This window comes from Salmo trutta, unplaced genomic scaffold (assembly GCF_901001165.1).
Source record: "Salmo trutta unplaced genomic scaffold, fSalTru1.1, whole genome shotgun sequence".
Lineage (NCBI taxonomy): Eukaryota > Metazoa > Chordata > Actinopteri > Salmoniformes > Salmonidae > Salmo > Salmo trutta.
Window position 1 is genome coordinate 146,061 of NW_021822766.1, and position 26,503 is coordinate 172,563.

Here is a 26,503-nt window from a genome sequence, read left to right on the forward strand (position 1 = left end):
CCTGACTGCAGTTTGGCGTTATAACCGACTTAAGTGGGCAAATGCTCACCTTCAATGGCCACTGGCATGCTGGTGAAGTGTGCTCTCCAAGGAGGAATCCCGGTTTCAACTGTACTGGGCAAATTGCAGACAGCGTGTGGCGTTGTGTGGGTGAGCGGTTTTCTGACGTCAACGTTGTGAACATGGTGGGGTTATGGTATGGGCCCCATGGTGGAGGTGGGGTTATGGTATGGGCAGGTATGCTAGGACAACGAACACAACTGCATTTTATCCTGAGACCCATTGTCGTGCCATTCATCCGCCGCCATCACCTCATTTTTCAGCATGATAATGCACGGCCCCGTGTCGCAAGGATCTGTACACAATTCCTGGAAGCTGAAAATGTCCTAGTTCTTCCATGGCTTGCATACTCACCAGAAATGTCACCCATTGAGCATGTTTGGGATGCTCTGGATCGACGTGAACGACAGAATGTTAGTTTCTGCCAATATCCAGCAACTTCGCACAGCCATTGAAGAGGAGTGGGACAACATTCCACAGGCCAGAATCAACAGCCTGATCAACTCTATGAGAAGGAAATGTCGCGCTGCATAAGGCAAATGGTGGTCACACCAGATACTGACTGGTTTTCTATTCCACGCCCCTACCTTTTTATTTAAGGTGACCAACAGATGCATGTCTGTATTCCCAGTCATGTGAAATCCATAGATTAGGGCTTAATGAATTTATTTCAATTGACTGATTTTCTTATGAATTGTTGCAGAGTAAAATATTTGAAATTGTTGCATTTATATTTTTGTAAAGTATATAACGTTCACTGCTGCTGCTTACCTGCAGTCTAACACTAACCAACAAGTCTTGGATTCCTTTGTAGCGCAGTTGGTAGAGCATGGTGCTTGTAAACGCCAGGGTAATGGGTTTGATTCCCAGGTCCACATACATAAGATTTCTGCACGCATGTCAAACATCATTTGGATAAAAGCGTCTGCTAAATGTGTTTATTATATGAACATTTGTCAATTTATGTGAGTGGGAAGCACAGAGTTACATCTCGTAAAGCTATTTATGTAGAGGTCATTACAGGGACTGACTGGTACCGGAACCGAGCGCCACTTCGACAGCTAGTTGAGGGCATGCGCAGTAGCTATGTTTGCCTCCACTCTCCTCGTCGTCAGGGAGGGAGCGAGCTAGGAGCTAGCGTTGTCCTGCGCCTGGGTTAAAGGGGCCAAGCGAGAGAATGATGAGGATACAACAACGCTGACTAGAAACCATCGAGATGGATTAAAACAAGTTTATGTGCTAAGAGGATGTTTATCCAGTGATGGCTGTCTGACTGAATTTCCCAACAACAAACCAGAGTCTAGGAGACTCAACGTCTGGTGATGCCATCGATGGAGGTGATCTCTTACGACAGCTTTTGTCGCTGAATTTGGCACTAACGTTATAATATTTCCGTCAAATAATTTCTTCCAGTGAGATATTGATATTATATTTAAGATATGTTTGGCGTTGTTTAAACGTTTGTATAAGCGCCTCTTCGTAGTTGACATTTCAGCTAGCTATAAAACAGTTAGCTTGGTTGTTCTGGTCATGTCTGAACTAACATCAGTAATTCTCATTCACTTCATTATCGACAGTTTATCAGACGCAGAGTGAAGTGCTCAACTACTGAAAACAGAAATGAACATCGTCCCTGCTTTGTTGTGATTTATTGTGGGACTGTCACCTTGCTTACGTTAGCCACCGTTGGCTAACTATTAGGTAACTATTAGCTCGCTAACCTCTGAGTACATGAACGTTACTAGATAACGTTATTTATGCCTGGCTATAACAACCATCTAACATTAGTAGCTACACAGCTAGCCACTTCTTTGCCCTGTTACTGGCTTCGTGTTGGTCACAAAATGCACCAACAGGACTTTTCAGGAGATTCGTCTGGGTCTAGGAAGATGTCTTTCCACAATAGAAGAGGCAGTAACACCACCGGTAGTGGCGGGGCATCTGGGTCTGCTGCAGGTAGCAGTAATGTAATTCCCACTGATGATTATCAGTCAACTAGCCAGGCTGGGTCCTCCTCCCCTGGGCCGCACCACCACCCCCTGAGCCTTAACCTCCCCCAGTCCGGGTCTCAGGTAAAGAAGAAGAGTGGCTTCCAGATAACTAGCGTGACCCCAGCCCAGGTGTCTGTTAGCACCAACAACAGCACAGCGGACGACACAGAGAGTTATGATGACATGGATGAATCCCACACAGAGGACCTGTCCTCCTCTGAAATGCAGGAAGCGTCCGTATCTCGGGACACCGGCGTCCCCGAGAGGAGCTCCTCGGACGAGACCCTGAACAGCCCCCATGGGGTGGAGACCCCAGGCGCAGCGTCCCCTAACGAACCCCTGAACCCTCACTCCCTACCCCAGGACCCTCCGTGTGAACCCCTGCAGCCTCAGGACCCTCCACAGCCTGGTAACATGGAGAATGGGACTGTGCATCATCTGCAAGAGAATGTGGTGCCAGAAGCCTTTACTGTCTCAGTGGCAGGGGGGAGTTCCTCTGAAATGGCTGGGCCCAGCCAGACCCAGATGGGGCAGGGTATGGTGGAGAATACCACCGCCCAGGTCTGTGTTACCATCACTGCTGGGCCAGGCATGGATGTGTCATCCATAGTCAGTGGTAGTGGTGTCCCTCCCTCTGCGGGCCCTATAATCTTTGACAGTAGTGGAGGCCGTCAAGGGACATCCAGTGGAGTAGGGGCTCTCCCTGGAGGCACAGGGCCCACCAATAGCACTCAGATTGGGGTGTCAGTAGCAGTGGCACAGCCTGTGACCTCCAGCACCCAGACACAACAGACTCAAGCCACACCGGGGTCTCGCTTCAGAGTGGTGAAGCTGGACTCTAACTCAGAGCCGTTCCGCAAGGGAAGATGGATGTGTACAGAGTACTATGAGAAGGAGGTTCCCCCTGCCGGGCCCACTTCTGACCCAGCTCCTGCACCCATCGCTGCCGGCCCAGAGAGCCAAGCAGGGAATGGAAGTGTGGTGGCCGGTGTTGTCCAATACGGAGGCACAGAGATGGGAGCAGTGGCACCCCAGACCTTGCAGCCATACCAGCACCAGGACTACACCAGCCCTGAGACTGTCCAGAACTCTCTGCAGGCCCACATGGTCCCTCAGGACCCTAACCCTCTCCTGTTGCAGCAGACCAGCATGGTCCCCCATGGTACTCTACCAGCAACCCCCCAGGTGAATGCCCAGGGTGCTCGGAGTCAGGCCATGCCCCAGCAGATGCCCTATGATATGGAGCATGCCCAGACAGGCTACCCCACGCCCCAGCTCCCAGCGGGGCTCGTGAGCCAGACAGGCAGCCGGCCTCCAGACTTCATCCAGCCTACGGCTCCTCTCCAGTCCCAGGTCCTCCCCCCACACCCTGGCTCTCTTGGGGTGTCCATGCCTGGCCCGGCCGTTGTCCCTCAACCCCTTCTGAGTCAGCTCCAGAACCTCCCAGCTCAGCAGCTGCACCCTCACCCCCAGCACCCCTCCGCCCCTTTCGTGACCACACTACGAGCTGACCTCCAGCCCCTCCTGACTCACGGGGTGCCCCTCAGCCACACCAGCCTGGCCCAAAGCGGGGCTCTGTACGGGGGAAGCATCCCCACCTTAACGGCATCCCAGCTGGAGGATGCCCAGAGGCTGCTGTTCAAACACCAGTCCCTGCTGACGCTGCCCCGGCTGGGGGCTGCAGGAGGGGGCATGGCTGGAGATGCCAGTGCCTTAGTGGCCGCTGCTGCAAGCCTGAGGACACAGTCTGCAGATGGAGAGGAGGACAGGTAAGGATGGATGGATGGCCTCTGTGTTGGAATTAGAACTGTTGAACATAGCTGAGTCTATATGACATCAGACTGCTTTAAAGGTCCAATGCAGCTGTTTTTCAGTATGACGTCATAGACTGATTTAAAGGTCCAATGCAGCCGTTTCTGGGTAACAATTAAGTAGGCCTACCTTACTGTGATAGTTTTAAATTTAAAATGCTAAAAAGAAACAAATAGCTTCTTAGCAAAAGTTTCAGCAATTTCTCAAGCAAGAACTTTGCCAGGACTGACTGGTCTGAGTGGGGAGGGGAAAACTACTGAGAACTAGCTGTTATTGGCAGAGAGGTTTGGAACTCTCTTTCTTATTGGTCTATTAACTAATATATCGCCTGGTGACGGCACCAGCCAAGCCAAAACTCCATCCTACCAAAACAGGCTGAAATTTCAGGCTGTCTTTTCAAACAGCTCTTACGCTAAAAGGGCATTATCATAATTTTCACAATTTCATAGTATTATTCCAACCTCATATACATACATACATACATACATACACATACACACACACACACACACACACACACACACACACACACACACACACACACACACAGTACCAGTCAAAAGTTTAGACTGGTACTGTGTGTGTGTGTGTGTATAGTAACCAAAAAAGTGTTAAACAAATCAAAATATATTTGAGATTCTTCAAAGTAGCCACCCTTTGCCTTGATGTCAGCTTTGCACACTCTTGGCTTTCTTTTAATCAGCTTCATGAGGTTTGCTTTTCCAACAGTCTTGAAGGAGTTCCCACATATGCTGAGTACTTGTTGGCTGCTTTTCTTTCACTCTGCGGTCCGACTCATCCCAAACCATCTCAATTGAGTTGAGGTTGGGTGATTGTGGAGGCCAGGTCATCTGATGCAGCACTCCATCACTCTCCTCCTTGGTCAAATAGCCCTTACACAGCCTGGGGGTGTGTTGGGTCATTGTCCTGTTGAAAAACAAATGATAGTCCCACTAAGCCCAAACCAGATGGGATGGCGTATTGCTGCAGAATGCTGTGGTAGCCAAGCTAACGGTGTCACCAGCAAAGCACCATCACACCACCTCCTCCATGCTTCACGGTGGAAACTGCACATGCGGAGATCATCCGTTCACCTACTCTGCATCTCACAAAGACCAAAAGAATTAAACCAAAAATCTAATTTGGACTCACCAGACCAAAGGATAGATTTCCACCGGTCTAATGTCGGTTGCTCGTGTTTCTTGGCTAAAGCAAGTCTCTTCTTCTTATTGGTGTCATTTTAGTAGTGGTTTCTTTGCAGCAATTTGACCATGAAGGCCTGATTCACGCAGTCTCCTCTGAACAGTTCATGTTGAGATGTCTGTTACTTAAACTCTGTGAAGCATTTATTTGGGCTACACACACACACACACACACACACACACACACACACACACACACACACACACACACACACACACACACAACACCACACAACTGATTGGATCAAATGCATTAAGAAGGAAAGAAATTTCACAAATAAATTTTTAACAAGGCACACGGTTATTTGAAATGCATTCCAGGTGACTACTTCATGAACCTGGTTGAGAGAATGCCTTGATGACAGCTTTGCACACACTTGGCAAAGGGTGGCTGCTTTGAAGAATCTAAAATATGTTTTGATTTGTTTAAAACTTTTTGGGGTATGCTACTTGATTCCTTATGTGTTATTTCATAGTTTTGATTTCTTCACTATTATTCTGCAATGTAGAAAGTAGTCAAAATAAAGAAAAACCCTTGAATGAGTAGGTGTTTCCAGACTTTTGACTGGTACTGTAGGTAAACCATTGGTATGACCGCTCGGGGGCAATGCAGTTCAGTCTACCACGGTCCTGGCTACCTACCAGACGGAGCAGTTCGGTCTACCGAGGTCCTGGCTACCTACCAGACGGAGCAGTTAGGTCTACCACGGTTCTGGCTACCTACCAGACGGAGCAGTTCGGTCTACCGAGATCCTGGCTACCTACCAGACGGAGCGGTTCGGTCTACCGAGGTCCTGGCTACCTACCAGACGGAGCGGTTCGGTCTATCGAGGTCCTGGCTTCCTACCAGACGGAGCGGTTCGGTCTACCGAGGTCCTGGCTTCCTACCAGACGGAGCGGTTCGGTCTACCGAGGTCCTGGCTTCCTACCAGACGGAGCGGTTCGGTCTACCGAGGTCCTGGCTTTCTACCAGACGGAGCGGTTCGGTCTGCCGAGGTCCTGGCTTCCTACCAGACGGAGCGGTTCGGTCTGCCGAGGTCCTGGCTACCTACCAGACGGAGCGGTTCGGTCTGCCGAGGTCCTGGCTACCTACCAGACGGAGCGGTTCGGTCTGCCGAGGTCCTGGCTACCTACCAGACGGAGCGGTTCGGTCTGCCGAGGTCCTGGCTACCTACCAGACGGAGCGGTTCGGTCTGCCGAGGTCCTGGCTACCTACCAGACGGAGCGGTTCGGTCTGCCGAGGTCCTGGCTACCTACCAGACGGAGCGGTTCGGTCTGCCGAGGTCCTGGCTTCCTACCAGACGGAGCGGTTCGGTCTGCCGAGGTCCTGGCTTCCTACCAGACGGAGCGGTTCGGTCTGCCGAGGTCCTGGCTTCCTACCAGACGGAGCGGTTCGGTCTGCCGAGGTCCTGGCTTCCTACCAGACGGAGCGGTTCGGTCTGCCGAGGTCCTGGCTTCCTACCAGACGGAGCGGTTCGGTCTGCCGAGGTCCTGGCTTCCTACCAGACGGAGCGGTTCGGTCTGCCGAGGTCCTGGCTTCCTACCAGACGGAGCGGTTCGGTCTGCCGAGGTCCTGGCTTCCTACCAGACGGAGCGGTTCGGTCTGCCGAGGTCCTGGCTTCCTACCAGACGGAGCGGTTCGGTCTGCCGAGGTCCTGGCTTCCTACCAGACGGAGCGGTTCGGTCTGCCGAGGTCCTGGCTTCCTACCAGACGGAGCGGTTCGGTCTGCCGAGGTCCTGGCTTCCTACCAGACGGAGCGGTTCGGTCTGCCGAGGTCCTGGCTTCCTACCAGACGGAGCGGTTCGGTCTGCCGAGGTCCTGGCTTCCTACCAGACGGAGCGGTTCGGTCTGCCGAGGTCCTGGCTTCCTACCAGACGGAGCGGTTCGGTCTGCCGAGGTCCTGGCTTCCTACCAGACGGAGCGGTTCGGTCTGCCGAGGTCCTGGCTTCCTACCAGACGGAGCGGTTCGGTCTGCCGAGGTCCTGGCTACCTAACAAACCGTGCTCACTTTACTGCTGTCCCTCACCCACTCAGCAACAATGGTAGTTAATGCCGTGGTTCTCTGGTGTGTCCTCCTCCATGTTGTCAGTCCATGGATCTTCCATGTCCCACTTCTCATCAATGTGACGGCTCGTTGCAGTGATGTATTACAGCGTGTTCATAGACGTCCAACAATTTGTTAACGTCAGCCTCGTATGGTGTTTGAGAGCTTGCGCTTTGTATTTGCAGAGCGATCATTGTATAATTTAGGCCGTCTCTGTTTTTCCACATGGTATCTAGTAGTCTGGTTCTACATATGTCATATGGGTATTGAAGCGGACATCCTCTACCATTGACAGTGTCTGCATATCAACTGCAATCATTTCTGGAATCAGTACTGTGATTTTCTCACTGCGTCCCTTATTCCACTGCTGCCAGCAACGGGTTGGGTCTCATGGTGCTGCCTCTTTCAGATGGTTAAGCATTGCCTTTGTCCTGCCACTGTAGCTTAATTCCACCTCACAAAATGACTATTTATTTCACCACCTTCTCATCCAACTCAAAGTATTGCCATACAGGACTGGGCTGCTGTCTCTTCCCTGTCTCGCTCTGACATTTTTCCAACTGTTAACGATGATGCTGTGCAGAGTGCTTTATATCCATGCCAAATCATTTGAAAGATGCATATCTCCTAACGTTACAGCGTTGTTGCGTTCGGTATTTATAAAAATAATAATGTTTGGGACCTGTTAGTGGTAGTTTTGTGATAACTGCACTGTGATTTAAAATGTTGTAAAAAAACAAATCTAAACTTTTCGGTTAGGGATTTTTTCCTAAACGTTAGTGATCCCAATGTCATTTAAATGTTTACACCACTATTTTGTCTTTCTAATGTGTCAAGTAATTATCTTTTTGTTTTCTCATGATTTGGTTGGGTCTAATTGTGTTGCTGTTTAGGGTTGTACATTTTGGGGAATATTCAGAGGTGGAAACTTTCTGTGGGAATATATGGGAATTCATATTAATACCGTTTTAAATGTAATGTTTTTTTGCATTGGATATATTTACCATGTCATATGGAGACAAACAAACCTATTACCTTATCATACGTAGACATAATTGCGAATTAAATCTTTCCAATAGGAAAAAAAACTAACTATTTAGTTATGAATGTAACTTTAATTAAATGAGTTGACTCTTCACATGGGATGATTTCACTGAACAACAACAGAAAGGGAATATTGAATGATCCCCAATGATCCATCGCATCTCCCAAAAACGTTTTCAACATACATCTGTAAAATGATAGTCCAGAAACTAAAGCTTTGGTTGTCTTCCTCTCAGGCTGCCATGTCTTCTCCCTGGACCTCCTCAATGTCCCCCTCTTGAACATCAGACTGAGGCCTCATCTTCACTGTCTCTTTCCAACCTTGTTGAGGATGGCTCGTAAAAGCCTGACAACGAGTTGGCCACCAGTTTTTCAACCCTTGTATTGGTCAGCCTGTTGCATCCTTTGGTGTGCGAGTGTGTTCCCAAACAAGGCCCAGTTGCGCTCTGAAGCGGCTGATGTTGGTGGGATTTGGAGGATGATGGGGAAAGAGCCTCAGATCCACAAAGTCCCTTCTTCCACCAGGTGGCTGATGAGATCTGTTGGCACAACTGCCATATTGCATCTCCATCCCAAAGCCCTTGCTTGGAAGTGTACTTCGCCAGACTGCCAAGAACCTTTCCCTCATCCAGGCCGAGGTGGCGAGACACGGTAGTGATGACACCATAGGCCTTGTTGATCTCTGCACCAGACAGGATGCTCTTGCCAGCATACTTGGGGTCCAACATGTACGCTGTGGCGTGTATGGGCTTCAGGCAGAAGTCTTCATGCTTTTTGATGTATTTCAGAACTGCAGTTTCCTCTGCTTGGAGCAACAGTGAAGTGGGCAGGGCAGTACGGATTTCTTCTCTTACATCTGCAAGCAGAGTCTGAACATCAGACAGGATGGCGTTGTCTCCCTCAATCTGTGCAATGGCTACTGCTACAGGTTTCAGGCTGCTTACCACTCTCTCCCAAAATACAAAACACACCCCAACATACCTAACCATTTATTTTGCTCTCTTGCAGAGTGTTTCCATTGTTTTTAGTGTCATGATGTCCTTGAGGAGCAGATTCAATGCATGAGCAGCACAGCCAATGGGTGTGATGTGAGGGTAGGACTCCTCCACTTTAGACCAAGCAGCCTTCATGTTTGCAGCATTGTCTGTCACCAGTGCAAATACCTTCTGTGGTTCAAGGTTATTAATGACTGCTTTCAGCTCATCTGCAATGTAGAGACTGGTGTGTCTGTTGTCCCTTGTGTCTGTGCTCTTGTAGAATACTGGTTGAGGGGTGGAGATGATGTAGTTAATTATTCCATGCCCACAAACATTCGACCGCCCATCAGAGATGATTGCAATACAGTCTGCTTTCTCTATGATTTGCTTGACCATCACTTGAACTCTGCATCCAGCAAATGAGTAGATAAAGCATGTCTGGTTGGAGAGGTGAATGCTGGGCGAAGAACATTCAGAAATCTCTTCCAGTACACATTGCCTGTGAGCATCAGAGGTGAACCAGTTGCATACACAGCTCGAGCAAGACCTTCATCAGCATTTCTCTGACTACGTTCCTCCATTGAGTCAAAAACACTTCTGATTGCAGGACGAACGTGAGCTGTTGCTATCGATAAGGTGTCTGATTCATCATTTTCACCTCAAATAGAAGTAGAGGGACTTTTGTCAGAGGTTGCTTGTTGTGAGTGCTGAGGGAACTTTATGTACTTGGCCAGATGATTCTGCATCTTTGTTGCATTCTTCACATGATTTGGCACAGTATTTGCAAATGTACACAGCTTTTCCTTCTACATTAGCTGCAGTGAAATGACAAATCAGATAGTGCCTGTGGCATTTTCCTGTAAAGATTAGACGAAAAAAATTGCAATTCCATGTACAGATACATAGCTAAGCAGTTAGATTAAACAACTCCTTTGTAAGATACTTTAAAAAAAATGAAACGTGTATGGAAACAGGTGAATTAACACTCCTCAGTTAGCAGGCTCAAGCAAGCTAAAACCCACATGGTAGCAAAAACTAGCTTGCAGAAATTGTTAACAATGCTAACGGAGGCGGTGTTGCGGTCTATATTCAGAACCACCTTCCTGTAAAGCTTAGAAACGATCTAATGTTAAATACTGTTGAAGTAATATGGCTGCAGGTTCATCTGCCTCACCTAAAGCCCATTCTGCTGGGAAACTGCTATAGACCACCAAGTGCTAACAGTCAGTATCTGGATAACGTGTGAAATGCTTGATAATGTATGTAATATCAACAGAGAAATATATTTTCTGGGTGATTTTAAATATTGACTGGCTATCTTCAAGCTGCCCACTCAGGAAAAAACGTCAAACTGTAACCAGAACCTGCAACCTGGTTCAGGTTATCAGTCAACCTAGCAGGGTAGTTACAAACAGCACAGGAATTAAATCATCCACATGTATTGATCACATCTTTACTAACGCTGCAGAAATGTGCTTTAAAGCAGTATTTTATTTATTTTTTATTTCACCTTTATTTAACCAGGTAGGCCAGTTGAGAACAAGTTCTCATTTACACCTGCGACCCGGCCAAGATAAAGCAAAGCAGTGCGACAAAAACGACAGAGTTACACATGGGATAAACCAACGTACAGTCAATAACCCAATAGGAAAATCTGTATACAGTGTGTGCAAATGAAGTAAGGGGGTAAGGCAATAAATGGGCCAAAAGCAGCGAAGTAATTACAATTTAACAATTTGCACTGGAGTGATAGATGTGCAAATGAGGATGTGCAAGTAGAAATACTGGTGTGCAAAAGAGCAGAAAAACAAATATGGGAATGAGGTAGGTAGTTGGTTAGATGGGCTGTGTACAGCTGCAGCGATCGGTTCGCTGCTCTGACAGCTGATGCTTAAAGTTAGTGAGGGGAATATAAGGATGGGATGAGGTAGTTGGATGGGCTGTTTACAGATGGGCTGTGTACAGCTGCAGCGATCGGTTAGCTGCTCTGACAGCTGATGCTTAAAGTTAGTGAGGGAGATATGAGTCTCCAGCTTCAGAGATTTTTGCAATTTGTTCCAGTCATTGGCAGCAGAGAACTGGAAGAAAAGGCGGCCAAAGAGGTTGGCTATGGGGATGATCAGTGAAATAGGGGAGATGGGGTTAGGTATGGGGGGGTTAGGTATGGGGGGAGATGGGTTTAGGTATGGGGGTTAGGTATGGGGGTTAGGTATGGGGGGTTAGGTATGGGGGGGTTAGGTATGGGGGAGATGGGGTTAGGTATGGGGGGGTTAGGTATGGGGGAGATGGGTTTAGGTATGGGGGGGTTAGGTATGGGGGAGATGGGTTTAGGTATGGGGGTTAGGTATGGGGGGGTTAGGTATGGGGGAGATGGGGTTAGGTATGGGGGGGTTAGGTATGGGGGAGATGGGTTTAGGTATGGGGGGGGTTAGGTATGGGGGGGTTAGGTATGGGGGAGATGGGGTTAGGTATGGGGGGGTTAGGTATGGGGGAGATGGGGTTAGGTATGGGGGTTAGGTATGGGGGGGTTAGGTATGGGGGAGATGGGGTTAGGTATGGGGGGGTTAGGTATGGGGGAGATGGGGTTAGGTATGGGGGGGTTAGGTATGGGGGAGATGGGGTTAGGTATGGGGGGGTTAGGTATGGGGGAGATGGGTTTAGGTATGGGGGGGTTAGGTATGGGGGAGATGGGGTTAGGTAGGGGGGGGTTAGGTATGGGGGAGATGGGGTTAGGTAGGGGGGGTTAGGTATGGGGGTTAGGTATGGGGGGGTTAGGTATGGGGGAGATGGGGTTAGGTATGGGGAGATGGGGGTTAGGTATGGGGTTTAGGTATGGGGGGGTTAGGTATGGGGGAGATGGGTTTAGGTATGGGGTTAGGTATGGGGGGGTTAGGTATGGGGGAGATGGGGTTAGGTATGGGGGGGTTAGGTATGGGGGAGATGGGTTTAGGTATGGGGGGGTTAGGTATGGGGGAGATGGGGTTAGGTATGGGGGGGTTAGGTATGGGGGAGATGGGGTTAGGTATGGGGGTTAGGTATGGGGGGGTTAGGTATGGGGGAGATGGGGTTAGGTATGGGGGGGTTAGGTATGAGGGAGATGGGGTTAGGTATGGGGGGGTTAGGTATGGGGGAGATGGGGTTAGGTATGGGGGGGTTAGGTATGGGGGAGATGGGTTTAGGTATGGGGGGGTTAGGTATGGGGGAGATGGGGTTAGGTAGGGGGGGTTAGGTATGGGGGAGATGGGGTTAGGTAGGGGGGGTTAGGTATGGGGGTTAGGTATGGGGGGGGTTAGGTATGGGGGAGATGGGGTTAGGTATGGGGAGATGGGGGTTAGGTATGGGGGTTAGGTATGGGGGAGAGGGTTAGGTATGGGGGGGTTAGGTATGGGGGAGATGGGGTTAGGTATGGGGGAGATGGGGGTTAGGTGTGGGGGGGTTAGGTATGGGGGGGTTAGGTATGGGGAGATGGGGGTTAGGTATGGGGGAGATGGGGGTTAGGTATGGGGGAGATGGGGGTTAGGTATGGGGGAGATGGGGGGTTAGGTAGGGGGGTTAGGTATGGGGAGAGGGTTAGGTATGGGGGGGTTAGGTATGGGGGGTTAGGTATGGGGGTTAGGTATGGGGAGATGGGGTTTAGGTATGGGGGGAGATGGGGTTTAGGTATGGGGGGGTTAGGTATGGGGGTTAGGTATGGGGAGATGGGGTTTAGGTATGGGGGGGTTAGGTATGTGGGGTTAGGTATGGGGGAGATGGGGATAGGTATGGGGGGGTTAGGTATGGGGGAGATGGGGTTTAGGTATGGGGGTTAGGTGTGGGGGGGTTAGGTATGGGGGTGTTCGGTATGGGGGTTAGGTATGGGGGGGTTAGGTATGGGGGAGATGGGGTTTAGGTATGGGGGGGTTAGGTATGGGGGTTAGGTATGGGGGAGATGGGGTTTAGGTATGGGGGGTTTAGGTATGGGGGGTTTAGGTATGGGGGGGTTAGGTATGGGGGTGTTAGGTATGGGGGGGTTAGGTATTGGGTTTAGGTATGGGGGTTAGGTATGGGGGCATCGTGTGGGAGCAGTAGCATAACAGTACATCAGGGTCAGTACATTGTATACGTGAGCTGAGACCGTGCTCTGTGCTCTGTGCTGTGATTTTTTTGGTGTGTGTGTCTTACTCAGGTGTGTCGTGCTCTCAGGTAGGTGTGTGTGTGCTCTTGTGTGTCGTGCTCTCAGGGAGGTGTGTGTGTGCTCTTGTGTGTCGTGCTCTCAGGGAGGTGTGTGTGTGCTCTTGTGTGTCGTGCTCTCAGGGAGGTGTGTGTGTGCTCTTGTGTGTCGTGCTGTCAGGTAGGTGTGTGTGCTCTTGTGTGTCGTGCTCTCAGGGAGGTGTGTGTGTGTGCTCTTGTGTGTCGTGCTCTCAGGTGCGTGTGTGTGTGCACGCATTCGAGAGAGCTGATGAGAAGAGACAGGGTGGCTGCAGGCGCAGGCAGGGATTGGTCTGACGTACCTCGACAGACAGAGAGACAGAGACAGACAGAGAGACAGACCTGGTAGAACAGAGACAGAGAGACAGACAGAGAGAATCATCACACAGTTCATGCTGGATCTGATTTATCTCTATCGAGTTCACAGAAGAAAATAAACTAAGAAATGCAATTAAAATAATTGAGCCGACGTCGGCCGATAATGACTGAAATGTTGGTTCATCGCTCAGCACAAGTGTTCATATTTGCATGAGATCAAACCATGGAGGGATCCTCTTCTGATTGTACAACTGAGTACAAAATGTTCCCATGAATTCACTCAACCAATCAGATCGCCAGCTGAACCAACAGCACAGAAGCTGATCCAGAGTTACAAAGGAGCTGCCAGTTAGAGTACAGAGCTGCTAGCTCTGTAGAGACCTGTCTATAGGATAGATCAGTCACTGCTAGCTCTGTAGAGACCTGTCTATAGGATAGATCAGTCGCTGCTAGCTCTGTAGAGACCTTTTATATAGGATAGATCAGTCACTGCTAGCTCTGTAGAGACCTGTCTATAGGATAGATCAGTCACTGCTAGCTCTGTAGAGACCTGTCTATAGGATAGATCAGTCACTGCTAGCTATGTAGAGACCTGTCTATAGGATAGATCAGTCGCTGAACATTGACTGTTTTAAGAGCTGCTAGCTCTGTAGAGCCCTGTCTATAGGATAGATCAGTCACTGCTAGCTCTGTAGAGACCTGTCTATAGGATAGATCAGTCACTGCTAGCTCTGTAGAGACCTGTCTATAGGATAGATCAGTCACTGCTAGCTCTGTAGAGACCTTTCTATAGGATAGATCAGTCACTGCTAGCTCTATAGAGACCTTTTATATAGGATAGATCAGTCACTGCTAGCTCTGTAGAGACCTGTCTATAGGATAGATCAGTCGCTGAACATTGACTGTTTTAAGAGCTGCTAGCTCTGTAGAGACCTGTCTATAGGATAGATCAGTCGCTGCTAGCTCTGTAGAGACCTGTCTATATAGGATAGATCAGTCGCTGAACATTGGCTGTTGTTTTAAGAGCTGCTAGCTCTGTAGAGACCTGTCTATAGGATAGATCAGTCGCTGCTAGCTCTGTAGAGACCTGTCTATAGGATAGATCAGTCACTGCTAGCTCTGTAGAGACCTGTCTATAGGATAGATCAGTCGCTGCTAGCTCTGTAGAGACCTTTTATATAGGATAGATCAGTCACTGCTAGCTCTGTAGAGACCTGTCTATAGGATAGATCAGTCGCTGCTAGCTCTGTAGAGACCTTTTATATAGGATAGATCAGTCGCTGCTAGCTCTGTAGAGACCTGTCTATAGGATAGATCAGTCGCTGCTAGCTCTGTAGAGCCCTGTCTATAGGATAGATCAGTCACTGCTAGCTCTGTAGAGACCTGTCTATAGGATAGATCAGTCACTGCTAGCTCTGTAGAGACCTTTTATATAGGATAGATCAGTCGCTGCTAGCTCTGTAGAGACCTTTTATATAGGATAGATCAGTCGCTGCTAGCTCTGTAGAGACCTGTCTATAGGATAGATCAGTACCTGAACATTGATTGTTGTTTTAATAGAGGTTAGGATGAACATTGACCGTTGTTTTAATAGAGGTTAGGATGAACATTGACCGTTGTTTTAATAGAGGTGAGGATGAACATTGACCGTTGTTTTAATAGAGGTGAGGATGAACATTGATTGTGTCTGTTAAAGGTGAGGACATGTCAGTTGTTCAGGACCTGCCCTTTATATTTGGATCTAGGTTGTTACTGTCTCATTTGATAAGGCTACATGTAGGTTAGTGACTAACTCCTTAGCCTCGTTTCACCCTGCTCTATTTCTGATCCATCTGTTCTGTGACGACGGTCAGCATTTCTACGCAAAGATGCAAAAGTGTTTTCAAACAGGAGACTGTTTATGGTTCCACCTATAGAGTACAGTCACAACTCCCACCTGCCGCTGCAGTGGATCCCCTATAACCCTAACCCAATAGGGGTCCTGTCGGCTGCCATATTATTTAAAACATATATTTTCACATTCTGGTCTACTGTACCTGAACAGGTCTGACTTTCCCTTGTATTAGTCATTCATTCTGCTCATACATGGTCTACAGTTGTTTTAGCAGTTTAGTTACAATGAAGATGACATGTTGAAGCTGACAACCTTTTTAATGAAGAAACAAGAGGTATTGGACAACGGTTTCCTAACGGTTTCCCAGTGAGAACTCGTCGTCCCGGGCTGCTTCCTATGTTCTCTGTGTGTTTTGAATGGCAGTGTTCGGGACAGGTACATACGAAGCTGGGCCACAGGTGGGGCCGTTGCCGCTTAAATTATTAAAATGAGCTCTCTCCGCCAATGGCATCATTTCTGCAGTTGGGACAGGAGCTGCAGATTCCCAGCTTAGCAGAGCTAGTCAGTCTCTCTGTGCTTATTGTTTGTTCCGCGTCGGTACATGAGCAGGTTGCCACCTTGTATCGTCCAGACAACAGAATTTCTGACAATTCTGTTTGGATATTTTTTACTTTTATTAAACTGGACATTTTCTACATTTGAAGTATTACCTTTTGGTGTTAATGGACAAAAAATAATGAATTCCCAGTTTTATACAGTGGAGATGGACGTTGGTGTTTGTCAACTGAGGAATTTATCTATCTCTTTTCTGTCATCTGTGTTTGCAAAAGAGACAACTCCAGTCAGGCTTGACAATAGGTAAAATGTTTTCCTAGCTTATTTATCAAACTATTCATTCATTCATTCGTTCTCAAAGACAATAGAATATGGATATTCATTGACTGAATGGGACCGTGGCAGTTTGAATTGGATTTCAATGTATGGAGATGAGGATGTTTATATGCTTTTATGTGGTGCGGTCTTGAGGCTGCCCTGCAGTATTGAGGAGTTCATAACTTGATGAGCTCTGCAGTGTTAAACCTTTCTGCATCGTGTTGACTATAAATCATTTACAACCATAACATTATATAAACCTTGTAGCTAAAGCCCCACAACAATAACCTGATAGTAAACCCCAACCTTGTAGCTAAAGCCCCACAACAATAACCTGATAGTTAAACCCCAACCTTGTAGCTAAAGCCCCACAACAATAACCTGATAGTAAACCCCAACCTTGTAGCTAAAGCCCCACAACAATAACCTGATAGTTAAACCCCAACCTTGTAGCTAAAGCCCCACAACAATAACCTGATAGTAAACCCCAACCTTGTAGCTAAAGCCCCACAACAATAACCTGATAGTAAACCCCAACCTTGTAGCTAAAGCCCCACAACAATAACCTGATAGTAAACCCCAACCTTGTAGCTAAAGCCCCACAACAATAACCTGATAGTAAACCCCAACCTTGTAGCTAAAGCCCCACAACAATAACCTGATAGTAAACCCCAACCTTGTAGCTAAAGCCCCACAACAATAACCTGATAGTTAAACCCCAACCTTGTAGCTAAAGCCCCACAACAATAACCTGATAGTTAAACCCCAACCTTGTAGCTAAAGCCCCACAACAATAACCTGATAGTAAACCCCAACCTTGTAGCTAAAGCCCCACAACAATAACCTGATAGTAAACCCCAACCTTGTAGCTAAAGCCCCACAACAATAACCTGATAGTAAACTCCAACCTTGTAGCTAAAGCCCCACAACAATAACCTGATAGTTAAACCCCAACCTTGTAGCTAAAGCCCCACAACAATAACCTGATAGTGAACCCCAACCTTGTAGCTAAAGCCCCACAACAATAACCTGATAGTTAAACCCCAACCTTGTAGCTAAAGCCCCACGACAATAACCTGATAGTTAAACCCCAACCTTGTAGCTAAAGCCCCACGACAATAACCTGATAGTTAAACCCCAACCTTGTAGCTAAAGCCCCACGACAATAACCTGATAGTTAGACCCCAACCTTGTAGCTAAAGCCCCACGACAATAACCTGATAGTAAACCCCAACCTTATAGATAAAGCCCCACAACAATAACCTGATAGTAAACCCCAACCTTGTAGCTAAAGCCCCACAACAATAACCTGATAGTTAAACCCCAACCTTGTAGCTAAAGCCCCACAACAATAACCTGATAGTTAAACCCCAACCTTGTAGCTAAAGCCCCACAACAATAACCTGATAGTGAACCCCAACCTTGTAGCTAAAGCCCCACAACAATAACCTGATAGTTAAACCCCAACCTTGTAGCTAAAGCCCCACAACAATAACCTGATAGTTAAACCCCAACCTTGTAGCTAAAGCCCCACAACAATAACCTGATAGTAAACCCCAACCTTGTAGCTAAAGCCCCACAACAATAACCTGATAGTTAAACCCCAACCTTGTAGCTAAAGCCCCACAACAATAACCTGATAGTGAACCCCAACCTTGTAGCTAAAGCCCCACAACAATAACCTGATAGTTAAACCCCAACCTTGTAGCTAAAGCCCCACAACAATAACCTGATAGTTAAACCCCAACCTTGTAGCTAAAGCCCCACAACAATAACCTGATAGTTAAACCCCAACCTTGTAGCTAAAGCCCCACAACAATAACCTGATAGTTAAACCCCAACCTTGTAGCTAAAGCCCCACAACAATAACCTGATAGTAAACCCCAACCTTGTAGCTAAAGCCCCACAACAATAATAATCTTCTGGCTATATATTAAAGTGTAATAGTGGTCCATTCCTTCATTCAGTCCGTTAATGTGATGGAAAAGCGTCCGTGGCAGAAATCAGTTTATTAAGAGTTCAGAATGCTCCTTCATTAATACCCACCAGGTCAACATCTGTCAACCCCAGTGGTATCTTTACAGGCGATGATGCATCATAATGTTTCAATTCATCCATGTTTTATTGTTAAAGCTGGAAATTAATGTTTGTGTTTCAGCTCTTCTGGTGCCAGTTTGGTGGCCATCGACAATAAAATCGAACAAGCAATGGTAAGTTAATATCCTCATTGTTAATATGTATATAATCAAATCTAAATGACTCAAATGTGAAATGTAAATGTCAACTTTATTTAAACGGCGTAGGACAGGTGTTCAGAGGACTGGGGTCTGATTACAGTTTTGGAACATCTGACTGTTCTGGGAGAGAGAACGTGTTAATAAAACGGTTCAATAAAAACACTTTGATTGAATGACTGCAACCGTCTGTATTTTCTGTGATCCGGTTGGTATTCGGTTCTGTCTGTTCCCTGTCAGGTGTTGCTAGACCAGCTGGGGGTCTGCTCCCTGTCAGGTGTTGCTAGACCAGCTGGGGGTCTGTTCCCTGTCAGGTGTTGCTAGACCAGCTGGGGGTCTGCTCCCTGTCAGGTGTTGCTAGACCAGCTGGGGGTCTGTTCCCTGTCAGGTGTTGCTAGACCAGCTGGGGGTCTGCTCCCTGTCAGGTGTTGCTAGGCCAGCCGGGGGTCTGTTCCCTGTCAGGTGTTGCTAGACCAGCTGGGGGTCTGCTCCCTGTCAGGTGTTGCTAGACCAGCTGGGGGTCTGCTCCCTGTCAGGTGTTGCTAGACCAGCCGGGGGTCTGTTCCCTGTCAGGTGTTGCTAGACCAGCTGGGGGTCTGCTCTCTGTTCCCTGTCAGGTGTTGCTAGACCAGCTGGGGGTCTGTTCCCTGTCAGGTGTTGCTAGACCAGCTGGGGGTCTGCTCCCTGTCAGGTGTTGCTAGACCAGCTGGGGGTCTGTTCTCTGTCAGGTGTTGCTAGACCAGCTGGGGGTCTGCTCTCTGTCTGCTCCCTGTCAGGTGTTGCTAGGCCAGCCGGGGGTCTGCTCCCTGTCTGCTCCCTGTCAGGTGTTGCTAGACCAGCTGGGGGTCTGCTCTCAGATGCCCCGGTATAAATGACTTGTCTGTTAGCTCCTCCCTCCAGATGCAGAACATTTTGTTCTCTAGCTTGTCAGTTAGAAGGCAGGAACTGGATAGACCACTAACTAACTGCTTTGGGACTGCCTCTACACAACAATAGACCACTAACTAACTGCTTTGGGACTGCCTGTACACAACAATAGACCACTAACTAACTGCTATGGGACTGCCTGTACACAACAATAGACCACTAACTAACTGCTATGGGACTGCCTCTACACAACAATAGACCACTAACTAACTGCTATGGGACTGCCTGTACACAACAATAGACCACTAACTAACTGCTATGGGACTGCCTGCACACAACAATAGACCACTAACTAACTGCTATGGGACATCCTGGACACAACAATAGACCACTAACGAACTGCTATGGGACATCCTGGACACAACAATAGACCACTAACTAACTGCTATGGGACTGCCTGTACACAACAATAGACCACTAACGAACTGCTATGGGACTGCCTGTACACAACAATAGACCACTAACGAACTGCTATGGGACTGCCTGTACACAACAATAGACCACTAACTAACTGCTATGGGACTGCCTGCACACAACAATAGACCACTAACTGCTATGGGACTGCCTGCACACAACAATAGACCACTAACTAACTGCTATGGGACTGCCTGCACAGAACAATAGACCACTAACTAACTGCTATGGGACTGCCTGCATAGAACAATAGACCACTAACTAACTGCTATGGGACTGCCTGCACACAACAATAGACCACTAACTAACTGCTATGGGACATCCTGGACACAACAATAGACCACTAACGAACTGCTATGGGACATCCTGGACACAATTGACCACTAACTAACTGCTATGGGACATCCTGGACACAATAGACCACTAACTAACTGCTATGGGACATTCTGGTCACAACAATAGACCACTAACTAACTGCTATGGGACTGCCTGCACACAACAATAGCATTGTGATAGCAGGGAATTCTATCATCACAGCTGAAGTTGGGACTTTGGGACTTTTCTGTAGATCTGCTGCATCCTTTCTGACTCTGAACTGTTGAATACGGTGGAAAGGACAGGTAACACAATACACACACAGTGAGCTCCTAAAGGACAGGTAACACAATACACACACAGTGAGCTCCTAAAGGACAGGTACACACACACAGTGAGCTCCTAAAGGACAGGTAACACACACACACACACAGTGAGCTCCTAAAGGACAGGTAACACAATACACACACAGTGAGCTCCTAAAGGACAGGTAACACAATACACACACAGTGAGCTCCTAAAGGACAGGTAACACAATACACACACAGTGAGCTCCTAAAGGACAGGTACACACACACACAGTGAGCTCCTAAAGGACAGGTAACACAATACACACACAGTGAGCTCCTAAAGGACAGGTAACACAATACACACACACAGTGAGCTCCTAAAGGACAGGTAACACACACACACACACACACACAGTGAGCTCCTAAAGGACAGGTAACACACACACACACACACAGTGAGCTCCTAAAGGACAGGTAACACACACACACACACAGTGAGCTCCTAAAGGACAGGTAACACACACACACACACAGTGAGCTCCTAAAGGACAGGTAACACACACACACACACACACAGTGAGCTCCTAAAGGACAGGTAACACAATCCACACACAGTGAGCTCCTAAAGGACAGGTAACACACACACACAGTGAGCTCCTAAAGGACAGGTAACACAATACACACACACAGTGAGCTCCTAAAGGACAGGTAACACTCATACACAGTGAGCTCCTAAAGGACAGGTAACACACACACACAGTGAGCTCCTAAAGGACAGGTAACACAATACACACACAGTGAGCTCCTAAAGGACAGGTAACACAATACACACACACAGTGAGCTCCTAAAGGACAGGTAACACTCATACACAGTGAGCTCCTAAAGGACAGGTAACACACACACACAGTGAGCTCCTAAAGGACAGGTAACACGTACAGTTGAAGTCAGAAGTTGACATAAACTAAGTTGACTGTGTCTTTAAACAGCTTAGAAAATTCCAGAACATTATGTTATGGCTTTAGAAGCTTCTGATAGGCTAGTTGACATAATTTAAGTCAATTGGAGGTGTACCTGTGGATGTATTTCAAGGCCTACCTTCAAACTGAGTGCCTCTTTGCTTGACATCATGGGAAAATCTAAAGAAATCAGTTGTGGCAAAATGGCAACATAGTCAAGGTATTGGAGTGGCCATCACAAAGCCCTGACCTCAATCCTATAGAAAATTTGTGGGCAGAACTGAAATAGTGTGTGCGAGCAAGAAAGCCTACAAACCTGACTCAGTTACACCAGCTCTGTCAGGAGGAATGGGCCAAAATTCACCCAATTTATTGTGGGAAGCTTGTGGAAGGCTACCCGAAACGCTTGACCCAAGTTAAACAATTTAAAGGCAATGCTACCAAATACTAATTGAGTGTATGTAAACTTCTGACCCACTGGGAATGTGATGAAAGAAATAAAAGCTGAAATAAATCATTCTCTCTACTATTATTCTGACATTTCCCATTCTTAAAATAAAGTGATCCTAACTGACCTAAGACAGGGAATTTTTACTGGGATTAAATGTCAGGAATTGTGAAAAACTGAGTTGAAATGTATTTGAGTAAGGTGTATGTAAACCTTCGATTTCAACTGTACATTTTTCTCTCTCTCGCTCTCTCGCTCTCAGGACCTGGTAAAGAGCCACCTGATGTATGCTGTGAGAGAGGAGGTAGATGTGTTGAAGGAACAGATTAAGGAGCTGGTAGAGAGGAACTCCCAGTTGGAGCAGGAGAACAGCCTCCTGAAAACCCTGGCCAGCCCAGAGCAGATGGCTCAGTTCCAGGCTCAGGTCCAGCCCAGCTCTGGCTCCCCGACAGGGACAGGCTCCTCTAACCCTCAGCCCCTGCCGTCCTCACAGAGCTCTGGGACCTCTACATAGCCCCCCTCCTCGGAGAGACGTACGCAGGGAGGAGGGAATCCTCACTGTACTGTGATCTGACCTCATGCAAAGCAACAAGAACCACTATGGCTCAAACAAGGAGAGACCGCTACAAAAATAAAAATCATGTTTTGCACATTTATTTAACTGACCAAAGACGATGATGGACACTTGTGTATCAGGTGATCTCTTAGCTTGGAATGCTTCAGACGATCGCCATGGAGACCAGGGAACAGAGGGACAGTTGTCATGGAGATGAAACAGACAACAACCCACAACCGGTACACCGTCTTCAGATCTCTACAGTGACTGTTGAATTGTGCCGTTGCAGCCATTTCTTTACATTTTTTCATTTTGTTGTCAGTGTTGGATTATTACCTAGCTGTGAATTGAATCAAAGAAACAGAAATGAGGTGCATTATCTGTAGGGACCATTAAAGAGGAAACCAGACCCATCTGGTATGGGGTGCAGAGTGGAACATACAGGGCATTCAGAAATAAAGTCACACCACTTTAGTTCTTCCACATTTTGTTGCAGTACAGTCCATTCTAAAATTGATTAAATCGGTTTTTTCCACATCAATCTACACACAATACCCCATAATGACTAAACAAAAACAGTTTTATTTTGTAATATAAAAAATGGAAATAGCACATTTAGATAAGTATTCAGACCCTTTACTCAGTACTTTGTTGAAGCACCTCTGCCAGCGATTACAGCCTCTAGTCTTCTTGGGTTTGATGCTACAAGCTTGGCACACCTGTATTTGGGGAGTTTCTCCCATTCTTTGCAGATCCTCGCAAGCTCTGTCAGGTTGGAGGGGGAGCGTCGCTGCACAACTATTTTCAGGTATCTCCAGAGATGTTCGATCGGGTTCAAGTCCGGGCCACACAAGGACATTCAGAGACTTGTCCCGAAGACTCTCCTGCATTGTCTTGGCTGTGTGCTTAGGGTCGTTGTCCTGTTGGAAGGTGAACCTTCGCCCCCAGTCTGAGGTCCTGAGTGCTCTGAAGCAGGTTTTCATCAAGGATCTCATTGTACTTTGCTCCGTTCATCTTTTCCTCGATCCTGACTAGTCTCCCAGTCCCTGCCGCTGAAAAACATCCCACAGCATGATGCTGCCACCACCATGCTTCACCGTAGGGATGGTGCCAGGTTTCCTCCAGACGTGACGCTTGGCATTCAGGCCAAAGAGTTAAATCTTGGTTTCATTAGACCAGAGAATCTTGTTTCTCATGGTCTGAGAGTCCTTTAGGGGCCTTTTGGCAAACTGTCAGGTTTATTTTTTATTTTACCTTTATTTAACTTGGCAAGTCAGTTAATTAAGAACAAATTCTTATTTTCAATGACGGCCTAGGAACAATGGGTTAACTGTCTTGTTCAGGGGCAAAACGACATATTTTTACTTTGTCAGCTCGGGGATTTGATCATGCAACCTTTGGGTTACTAGTCCAACACTCTAACCACTAGGCTACCTGCCGCCCCATGTGCCTTTTACTGAGTGGATTTCGTCTCCCACTCTACCATAAAGGCCTGATTGGTGGAGTGCTGCAGAGATGGTTGTCCTTCTGGAATGTTCTCTCATCTCAACAGAGGAACTCTAGAGCTCTGTCAGTGACCATTGGGTTCTTGGTCATCATCCTGACCAAGGTCTTTCTCCCCTGATTGCTCAGTTTGGTCGGGCGGCCAGCTCTAGGAAGAGTGTTGGTGGTTCCAAACTTCTTCCATTTAAGAATGATGGAGGCCACTGTGTTCTTGGGGACCTTCAATGCTGCAGAAATGTTTTGGTGCCCTTCCCCAGATCTGTGCCTCGACACAATCCTGTTTCAAAGCTCTACGGACAATTCCTTCGACCTCATGGCTTGGTTTTTGCTCTGACATGCACTGTCAACTGTGGGTCCTTATATAAACAGGTGTGTGTCTTTCCAAATCATGTCCAATCAATTGAATTTACCACAGGTGGACTCCAATCAAGTTGTGGAAACATCTCAAGGATGATCAATGGAAACAGAATGCACCTGAGCGCAATTTCATGTCTCATAGCAAAGGGTCTGAATACTTTATGTAAATAAGCTGTTTTTGTTTTGTAATACATTTGCTAAAATTTCAAAAACCTGTTTTCGCTTTGTCATTATGGGGTATTGTGTGTAGCTTGAGGATTTTTTTCATTTTATTTTATCCATTTTAGGATAAGGCTGTAACATAACAAAATGTGAAAAAAGTTGAGGGGTCTGAATACTTTCAGAATGCACTGCAATAGAAGAATCACTATTCTCACAGCTGTCTTCCATATGAGGGGTGATGTGGGGTAACAGAACTTTAGAAGAAGCAGTGTTCGCTTTTTGGAACGTTGTTGCTCACAACGCCGCCCTTCCTCCTCTCTCCTCCCTCCTCTCTTCTCCTCTCCTCCCCCCTCCTCCTCTCTCCTCCCTCAGACGTAATGATGGAGATGTTCTTGCTCCTCTCTCTTCTCCTCCCTCAGACGTAATGATGGAGGGAATGGAAATGTTTTGGGAAAGGGGGCTGATGAGTTTCAGTGTTTTTGGGATTGGACTGTTTCTAGGTTTGTTCCAGATACCAATTCAACCTATGTTCAGCAAACAGCCTCTTTTCCTCAGGCTGGACTGTGATGTTACTGCTCAGAGCAGGAAGAGAATAGCCACCCCCAGACTCTATACAGACTGTTTCTAACCCTCACACTGACAGCAAACAGCCTGTTTTCCTCAGGCTGGACTGGGATGTTACTGCTCAGAGCAGGAAGAGAATAGCCACCCCCAGACTCTATACAGATTGTTTCTAACCCTCACACTGTATATGATTTACCTGTGCAGAAGATGTCCACTTGCTCAAATCATTTAAACTATTGGACAGTTAGAAAAATATATATGTATTATAAGGAAATAAAAGCTAGTTTAATAAAGAAATGCTCTGGACATTGAGCGGGATATAAGGAAATAAAAGCTAGTTTTTTAAGGGTAATGTGTAGAAGTACACTACCAGTCAAGTTTGGACCCACCTACTCATTCCAGGGTTTATTTTTATTTTTACTATTTGGACTGGGTCTTTTACCAAATAGGGCTATATTCTGTATACCACCCCTACTTTGTCAAAACACAACTGATTGGCTAAAATGCATTAAGAAGGAAAGAAATTCCACAAAGTGCTCAGCATATGTGGGAACTCCTTCAAGACTGGTGGGAAAGCATTCCAGGTGAAGCCGGTTGAGAGAATGCCAACAGTGTGCAAAGCTGTCATCAAGGCAAAGGGTGGCTACTTTGAAGAATCTCAAATATGAAATATATTTTGATCTGTTTAACATTTTGTTGGTTACTACATGATTCCATATGTCTTATTTCATAGTTCTGATGTCTTCACTATTATTCTACAATGTAGAAAATAGTAAAAATAAAGAAAAATCCTTGAATGAGTTGGTGTCCAAACTTTTGACTGGTACTGTATGTCAGGACAATGTTTCTCAGCCCACAACAAATGTGATGTTACAATTGCACTAAACAGTTGCACTTCGACTTAAATAAAATGGGAAAACTAAATCTAAATGTTCGTCGCTTGTGATTTTATTGAAGTGTTAGGTGGCAGAGTGGAGCAGGTGGAGAGGACCTACCTCAGGTTAAAGACGTCATACAGATTTCTAACCCAGATCGCTCTTTGACAACATACAGTGGGAATGGCTGAGACTACAGCATTACATATTTATATTATTATATGTCAGTTCAGTGGTGAGAAACTTGTAAATGTTGTGGTCTGGTTGGTCATACCTGGCGCGCTTTGTCTTGTTTCATGCCTGTTGTCATAACCATTAGACCACGAAGTTCCTGAAGGTGAAACGTGTTCCAGTCACTTGTACAGGAAAGAAAGAAATCCAGTTAAAGCTCAATCTCACCAGCAAACAGAACCAGATGATGAAAGACAAGATTCCATCCTACAAGACAACACACACTCACAGAACCAGATGGTGAAGGACAAGATTCCATCCTACAAGACCACACACTCACAGAACCAGATGATGAAAGACAAGATTCCATCCTACAAGACAACACA

At 46.9% G+C, this 26,503-nt stretch overlaps 1 protein-coding gene across 3 annotated transcripts; it reads left to right on the forward strand.

Annotated features, from left to right (window-relative positions):
- The first annotated feature begins 1,143 nt into the window (after positions 1–1,143).
- On the forward strand, positions 1,144–22,892 carry LOC115184231 (TSC22 domain family protein 1). 3 transcript variants are annotated; one of them, XM_029745260.1, is made up of 4 exons: positions 1,144–1,397; positions 1,638–3,820; positions 18,503–18,554; positions 22,192–22,892. In XM_029745260.1, exons 2-4 carry the CDS (start codon positions 1,818–1,820, stop codon positions 22,441–22,443), a joined length of 2,307 nt encoding a protein of 768 aa, XP_029601120.1. In that variant the 5' UTR covers positions 1,144–1,397; positions 1,638–1,817; the 3' UTR covers positions 22,444–22,892. The 3 variants fall into 3 exon arrangements, with proteins under 3 accessions (XP_029601120.1, XP_029601119.1, XP_029601121.1); XM_029745259.1 differs by having other exon boundaries at positions 1,144–3,820; XM_029745261.1 differs by lacking the exons at positions 1,144–1,397; positions 1,638–3,820 and adding an exon at positions 14,014–16,329.
- Positions 22,893–26,503: the final 3,611 nt, after the last annotated feature.

What these genes read in the sequence shown, in the direction of transcription:
- LOC115184231 (XM_029745259.1), top strand. Translation starts at nt 1,818, where the DNA reads ATGCCTGGCTATAACAACCATCTAACATTAGTAGCTACACAGCTAGCC. An exon ending in GCAGATGGAGAGGAGGACAG is followed by an intron (nt 3,821 to 18,502) that starts GTAAGGATGGAT and finishes TTTGTGTTTCAG; the next exon opens with CTCTTCTGGTGCCAGTTTGG. An exon ending in ATAAAATCGAACAAGCAATG is followed by an intron (nt 18,555 to 22,191) that starts GTAAGTTAATAT and finishes TCTCGCTCTCAG; the next exon opens with GACCTGGTAAAGAGCCACCT.